Source organism: Oncorhynchus gorbuscha, linkage group LG09 (genome assembly GCF_021184085.1).
Source record: "Oncorhynchus gorbuscha isolate QuinsamMale2020 ecotype Even-year linkage group LG09, OgorEven_v1.0, whole genome shotgun sequence".
Classification (NCBI taxonomy): Eukaryota; Metazoa; Chordata; class Actinopteri; order Salmoniformes; family Salmonidae; genus Oncorhynchus; species Oncorhynchus gorbuscha.
Genome location: NC_060181.1, coordinates 18,563,263 through 18,571,335, shown reverse-complemented (window position 1 = coordinate 18,571,335; position 8,073 = coordinate 18,563,263). Strand labels below are relative to the sequence as shown.

The 8,073-nt window shown below is 43.2% G+C and overlaps 1 protein-coding gene across 1 annotated transcript in view; it reads left to right on the top strand.

Moving 5' to 3' along the window:
- The window catches only part of LOC124043091 (stathmin domain-containing protein 1-like), an 8,776-nt gene extending 2,961 nt beyond the window's left edge, over window positions 1–5,815 (top strand). Inside the window, exons 2-7 of the mRNA XM_046361260.1 lie at window positions 2,177–2,242; window positions 2,400–2,479; window positions 3,741–3,879; window positions 3,968–4,098; window positions 4,463–4,591; window positions 4,772–5,815. Of these exons, the coding sequence (XP_046217216.1) occupies window positions 2,177–2,242; window positions 2,400–2,479; window positions 3,741–3,879; window positions 3,968–4,098; window positions 4,463–4,591; window positions 4,772–5,110 (884 nt within the window). The 3' untranslated portion in view covers window positions 5,111–5,815. The remainder of the gene's footprint in view (window positions 1–2,176; window positions 2,243–2,399; window positions 2,480–3,740; window positions 3,880–3,967; window positions 4,099–4,462; window positions 4,592–4,771) is intronic.
- The last annotated feature ends 2,258 nt before the right edge of the window (window positions 5,816–8,073 follow it).

The window sequence follows — 8,073 nt, the reverse complement described above, 5'->3', positions numbered from 1 at the left end:
ATACCCATAAAACCTAGCGGTTAAATAAGGAAATCATTGAGTAATTGTAAAGATACCTTAATAGATAATGACTCAAATGTCAGGCGGTGGGTGTAGCTGGTGCATTAAGTCAGGCGGTGGGTGTAGCTGGTGCATTAAGTCAGGCGGTGGGTGTAGCTGGTGCATTAAGTCAGGCGGTGGGTGTAGCTGGTGCATTAAGTCAGGCGGTGGGTGTAGCTGGTGCATTAAGTCAGGCGGTGGGTGTAGCTGGTGCATTAAGTTAGGCGCAGGAGAGCAGAGATGAGTGAATGCACAATAAAATAGCACAAGTAACAGTACCAAATGTGCGAACAATAACGGTTGCCACAAAACACGGGTGAAAACAACACCCGGACAAAAACCAGCCGGAAACGTACCGACATGAACAATAAACAATCATACACAAACACATGGGGGAAACAGAGGGTTAAATACATGACCAGTCATTGGGAAATGAAAACCAGGTGTGTGGGAAACAAAGACAAAACCAATGGAAAATTAAAAGTGGGTCGGTGATGGCGAGAAGACCGGCGACGTCGACCGCCGAGCGCCGCCTGAATAAGGAGAAAAACCGACATCGGTGGAAGTCGTGACACTCAAGTGAAAGTCACCCAGTAAAATACTACTTGAGGAAAAGTCTAAAATTATTTGGTTTTAAATATACTAAAGTATCAAAGTTTAAGTACAAATATTTTAATATTCCTTATATTAAGCAACCAGATGGTGCCATTTTCTTGTTTTTTTGTATTAATGGAATGCCAGGGGCACACTCCAACAATGACATTATTTACAAACGAAGCAAGTGTGTTTAGTGAGTCTGCCAGATCAGAGGGTGTAGGAATGACCAGGGTTTTTCTCTTGATAATTGTGCGGATTGGATCCTTTTCCTGTCCTGTTAAGCATTCAAAATGTAACAAGTAATTTTAGGTGTCAGGGAAAATGTATGGAGTAAAAAGTTAATTTATTTTCTTTAGAAATATAGTAAAGTAAAAGTTGTCAAATATAAATAGTAAAGTACAGATACACACCCCCCCCCCCATGACTTTAGTAATACTTGAAAGTATTTTTACTTAAGTACTTTACACCACTGGTTTCCCAGAGGGGATTTTTATAAACACTTAAAATCAAGGCTGTGTTTTGTGTAGGCTTACCTTGGTGTGAAGTTTTGATCATGGGTAAATCTCTGTTTTTGGTAGGTATTAACACATGTTAAAAAATTAAAAAGGCACTCGCACATCTGAGCAATCTAATTTGCAGGTGCATGGCAACAATTGAACAAGATGAAGGAAAAAGGAAACCGCACACTGCTCTTGGTAGTATCACTGATATTTAATAAGCTTACGTATCAGCCTCACAGTCTTCATCAGAGCTTTTGTGAATTTTTTAAATCTGCACCCTTATGTATACCTAGCCCCTCCCACATCTGTTCTACACATCGAATGGGGTTAAAGGGAAAAATAAATAAGTGCTACCAAATACATTGCTCAAAAAAAATAAAGGGAACACTTAAACAACACAATGTAACTCCAAGTCAATCACACTTCTGTGAAATCAAACTGTCCACTTAGGAAGCAACACCGATTGACAATAAATTTCACATGCTGTTGTGCAAATGGAATAGACAACAGGTGGAAATTATAGGCAATTAGCAAGACACCCCAAATAAAGGAGTGGTTCTGCAGGTGGTGACCACAGACCACTTCTCAGTTCCTATGCTTCCTGGCTGATGTTTTGGTCACTTTTGAATGCTGGTGGTGCTTTCACTCTAGTGGTAGCATGAGACGGAGTCTACAACCGAGACAAGTGGCTCAGGTAGTGTAACTAATCCAGGATGGCACATCAATGCGAGCTGTGGCAAGAAGGTTTGCTGTGTCTGTCAGCGTAGTGTCCAGAGCATGGAGGCGCTACCAGGAGACAGGCCAGTACATCAGGAGACGTGGAGGAGGCTGTAGGAGGGCAACAGCCCAGCAGCAGGACCGCTACCTCCGCCTTTGTGCAAGGAGGAGCAGGGGGAGCACTGCCAGTGAAACTAATGAGATAAATTGACTGACCTGTAACTGACCTTTTAACCTGTCCCCAGGTGAAGGAGTCAGTGGTGGTCCTGGTCAAGGATATGCAGAAGGTGGAGAGACAGATCATGAGCTCTGGCTCTGAGCAGCAGCTGGCCCACACCCGGCTGGACGTCCTGGCCCAGAGGGCCAACTACGAGCTCTGCATGGACCAGGTCTGTCTGTCTGTCTGTCTGTCTGTCTATCTATCTATGCGTCTGTCTGTCACCTGCCTTCTCTCATCCTATAACAGTTTCATGTTAACAATACAATGTTAATGGTTTGTTGTCAGTATGTATGTGTGGCTGCCCTAACCCAGTGCTACCCCTCCAGCCCCACATTGCTCTTCTGCAGGAGACCAAGAACCTGAGGAAGAACACCTTTGGCCTGCAGAAGAAACTCCTCCTCTCTCAGTGAGTTATCCCTCACAGTAGTGAAGATGACAAATGAATCTGCTAAAACATACCTTCTCTGGATCTAACAGTGTGAACATATGACACCTAACTGTTCTATGACAGTAACACCACACACACCTCAATATTGCCTCCTTGTGGTTATGGGTATGAAAGACATGATCCTTTTTTGTCTTGGAAAAAAGTTATCTTGACTATATCAACAACATAACATATTTAAATGCTTGAAAACTGGGTATTGTCTATCTGTAACCTGATATACAGGAAGACCCTGGAGACCGTGCATATGAACCTGTTCACCCTGGGGGACAGCCTGGAGGCTAAGAGCCCAGCATATTCACCGCCAACACTTCCTCTCAGCTCCTTTGGGAATTAGAATGTTGCCACCTGTCTCTCTGGGCATGGCTGAAGTCGCTGATGCAACCTATATTATATATATGCTGTGTGTTACACCAATAACAGAGCATATATTACACTTTTTTTGTGAAAGTATTTTTTCTTGTGTTTACACTTTCAATTTCAAGTCAAGAGATTGGGTTGGAGCCAAAACCTGCTTGCACAGGGGCCACTACAAGCCTAAAACCATTTGGAATTTGACTTATTTGGTGGACAATTGATTGAGTGTACCCGGCCACCTACTGACTGTCCAGGGGGTGTCACCTCTTTAACCAGGTCAGATTTATTGTAGCAACGGCCCATGGTAACGAAGAGAGTCCATGGCGACATGGGTCGCGCTATCTTGGGAAGTGTGAAGGAATGCGACTGATTGGGAGGTTCCTTTTGCGTTAATATCCCGCGAAATACTCTATTAATGGTATATCAAAAAAGAACTTCTAGCCGACCACTTCTCTTGAAAGTAAATATGGGATGCGGCAGCTCCAGGTTCACGGTGGTCGAGCCCGTGAGATCAAGCGAGTTGGACGGAGGAGAGGTACGCTGCCTGCAGTTCCTAATTTTGATTCCTATTTAAAAACTAATCACAATGTTATGAACATTGTAATACAGAAGGCAAAGTGGAAGACTTTTGGAATGGAATGGCACACATCCGTCGTGATGCGCGTCAGAGCACTTTTCCCTTCAATTGATTCCCTTATTTGATTTGCGGGGGGGGCTACTGATAGCCTAGTGGCAGGCTTTATTTTTAGTCAAACTATTTGGTGACTTGATCTAGAAATAAATATGATACACGTTGTATTATTGCACCTGTCAAAACACCTAAGACGCTATGCATTGGAGTTTGACTTTGTAATTCTCCCAACAGGATGACACAGTGAGTAAACAAGGCTGTAGGGGCGACTCTGCAGTGTCAAAGTTAACCACAGACAGTGGAGTGGTCCTGGACACTGGTGAGGTTCCCACCTTACTGGGGGCTGTACCCAGGAAACTATCACCACTGGCAGGTAAGAGGTAGGTGTGGTGGTGTCTGTGTGAGAGAGCGTGTGTATCTTGTGCTCGTCAGAGACCTATTTGTGTGTGTCTCCCACTCAGCCCAAATTCCTGGACTGGCCCAGGAGAGTGGTGAGAGACCCAGGTCCAGTGAGATCCTGGAACAGCTTCTGAGCCAAGGCATCATCGCCCAGCCCAGGGAGAGGGCCAGCGGCGAGGCATACAACATCATGGTGGGTACCGGTCAGGTCTAATGGTGGGGCAGAGCAAAGTGTAGCTTCATGTTGTCTCACCCTCTATGGCGGCGTCAGAATCAGGTGAGAGGAGGAGTTCCATAATCTCTTGTCATCATAAGACTGCGGCCTGATTGGATAGTCTCTTGATTAATTTCCTGGTTATTTATAAAACTGCTGTCATCTTATGGAAGTGAGTGCAGAACTGATTGACTATGTCAATATACCAATGACAGTCACTCTGGATTGAAGAGATTATATTTTATGAGCTATTTACACATTAACTACAGTATATGAGTGTTTACCTAATATGTGTTGTTGGAGTGTGTAACTCATGGTTTAATTGCTGTGTGTGTATGGTCAGATTGATGACAGAGAGACACCCAAACGTAGGCCTACCCCTCACCTGGAGTCTCTGAAGGTCAAGAGGGACCAGTCTGTCACCAGCCAAGTGGACATGGAGGAGAGGATGAGACAGGCGGAGGAACGGAAGGTGAGGATTATGAAATCATGAAAAAAATGAATGTGAGGGGAATAAGGGGAAACTGAGTTTAGGAGGTTAAATGGGGACCAACTTTAACTATATCTGCCTTGAATATGACTTGTGTATCTTGAATATGACCTGTGTGTATCTTGAATATTTATTTGTTTTCTCTCTCATCTCAACAAGTAGGAGCTGAACGTGAACCTGAGGCCTAAATCAGCTGGTGTCCATGACCCAGAAGCTGCATCAACATCCGGAGAGGGGGACATGGTCAGCCCTGTGGAGGTCCTCCACGCCCCTGATGCCCCTGAGACCCCACCCAGCCCAAGACTGATCCAGCAGGAGCCACTGGATCCAGACCCAACTCGGACTCAAGGAGGAGGAGGGGATGGAGGAAGTGGAGGGGTCAGGGAGGGCGGGGGAGAGGGAGTCATAAGTGGGCTCAGTGGGCAGCTTCTCTCAGCCTCTCTTGAGATGGAGAATGACTCCACATTTCAACAGACTGAGCAAGCTGAGGAGCAATTCTAGCACCTGGCTGGGAGCACCTTATCTGTCTATTGGAGCCCAGTGTGTCTGAGAAGGAGGGAGAGCATAGAGAGATGGTGCAGGGGGAATTAGAGGAAGAGTGGGCAGGTGAGGTGAGGGAGAGAGAGATCAGTGATGTCTATTTGTGTTTTTGTATACAAAAGAGCCAAGTGTATGTGCATACAGTCTGTTTCTAAGACTTGTTTGAAGTATGTGGTATAAAGAGAAGAGATCTCTGAGGGTTTACTTTACGATGCAAAATCATACTGTATAAAAAGGTGGGCAATATTTTTATTTGAAATTGAAATCATGAAGATATTTATTTTCCATTCATTTAAAAAAGGTCAAAGGCCCCCCCAATGGTGAACGTTGAGTTGAAAGCTGTTTTAGACACAAGGTGGCGGTGTTTCCATGGAATTAAATGACTTCTTCAGCACTTTACATTATAGTTCACTTAGAGAAAGTCTTTGGTGTCATTATCATATGTAAGAATATCTTGGTGTTTTCACTATAGTGTCTAAAAAGTAGGTTTTATTACTTTAATGTTAATTTGGGGACAAGCACTGGGAATTATTGTAAGCTTCTGTGTGGTGGTGTAATGCATAGGATGGTCGGACATTCATTGTATCTGTCCCTAATTTAAAATAAGCAATTGAAATGAGAGAGAGAGTCAAGAACCCGACACCCTCAGCACACAGCGGGGCAAACACCTACCTGGAGGTGATAGCATTCCCTCCCCCATATTCCCCCGTAGATACGACAACATAACCAACAAAAATGGATCACGACTCCTGCAGCTCTGTCGGATGCTGGATATGTACATAGTCAATGTTAGGCTTTGAGGGGACTCCTATGGTAGGTACACATATAGCTCACTCTTGGCAGTAGTACTGTAGACTACTTTATCACTGACCTCAACCCAGAGTCTCTTAGAGCATTCACAGTCTGTCCTCTGACACCCCTAATAGATCACAGCAAAATCACACTACTTGAACAGCTCAATCATTAAAGCCAAAGGAACGGAATAATATTAAGAAATGCTATAGATGGCCTCCCGAGTGGCGCAGTGGTCTAAGACACTGCATCACAGTACTAGCTGTGCCACTAGAGATTTTGGGTTCGAGTCCAGGCTCTGTTGCAGCCGACCGTGACCGGGAGACTCATGGGGCAGCGCACGCTGACATGGTGTACGGTGTCTCCTCTGACACATTGGTGTGGCTGGCTTGAGGGTTAAGTGGACATTGTGTCAAAGAAGCAGTGCGGCTTTGTTGGGTTGTGTTTCGAAGGATGCACGGCTCTCAACCTTCGCCTCTCCCGAGTCCGTACTGGAGTTGTAGTGATGAGACAAGACTGTAACTACCAATTGGGTAGAAAAAGGGGTAAACATTTTTTTTGGAAGGAAGGAAGGAAAATAGTGTGGAAATCTACCAAAAAAAACAATTAGGCAACAAATTCAATCCCTTCTAGACAATTTCCTGGACAACAGGTTTCACTGTAATAGTGAAGGTGTAAACTTGGCAGTAGAAAGCCTAAACAGTATATTTGACCTCTCAGCTTCCCTATCAAATTAAAACATTTCAAGCACATAACCTAAGAAAATTAACAACAATGACAAATGGTTTGATGAAGAATGCATAAACCAAAGAAAGAAATTGAGAAACCTGTCCAATCAAAAACAGAGACCCAGAAACCCTGAGCCTACGCTTTCACTATGGTGAATCACTAAAACAATACAGATATACAACATAGAAAAAGAAGGAACTGCACATCAGAAATCATCTCAATGTAATTTAAGAATCCATAGAATCAAACAACTTCTGGGAAAATTGGAAAACTCTAAACAAACAACACAAACATGTATGGATAAACCACATATCCAATCTTTTTGGCTTTATAACAGATATACATGATCAAATACTAATCTTAGAATCAACTATTAAAGACTACCAGAACCCACTGGATTCTTCAATTACATTGAATGAACTACAGGACAAAATACAAACCCTCCAACACAAAAAGGCCTGTGGGGTTGATGGTATTATAAAATATACAGAACACTAACTGACAAACAAATAAACCTAAACAAAGGCAAAGTTTCTCATGCTTTGTTGGTTTCAAAAAAGCTTTTGACTCAATTTCGCATATGGGTATGCTCTACAAATTGATGGAAAGTGGTGTTGGGGGGAAAAACATACAACATTATAAAATCTATGTACACAAACAAGTGTGTGGTTAAAATGGGCAAAAAAACACATTTCTTTCCACAGGGCTGAGGGTGTGAGGCAGGGATGCAGTTTAAGCCCCACCCTCTTCAACATATATATAAATGAATTGGCGAGGGCACTAGAACTGTCTGCAGCACCCGGCCTCATCCTACTAAAATCGGAAGTCAAATGTCTATTGTTTGCTGATGATATGGTGCTTCTGTCCCCAACCAAGGAAGGCCTACAGCAGCACCTAGATCTTCTGCAAACTAAGCCCTTGCGACCTTAGTTTGACTGTTCCCAAATGACCCATCATTACCTTTTGGGTGTTATATGGTTGACAGGTTTGCTGTGTTTTTCAACTGGTGAAAAATCTAGTCTCAGTTCCCAAAATTACAAGGTCTGATCACATGTCAGGTTACCTATTACTTTCACATTGTCTAAACAAGACCATCCTCCTAATGCTCCCTTGTTTAATCAAGTTGGAAGCCCATCCTGATAGTCAAGGATGGTGCATTTGAAGTGGAATGCTGAATGGAATTTGTAATGGAATTCCACAATTTTTAATTTAGTTAGTTACATACTCACATAGCATTCATTGCGTTAAAGGATATCTCTATACTACAGTATATAGGCTATGCATTTAATTTAACAGGGCTCATTTGGCACACTCCCAATGTTATACCCTATAAATGTATGCTATAGGCCTATACACATCAAAGATATGCACATAAGGGATTTAAGGATAACCAATGATGAGGA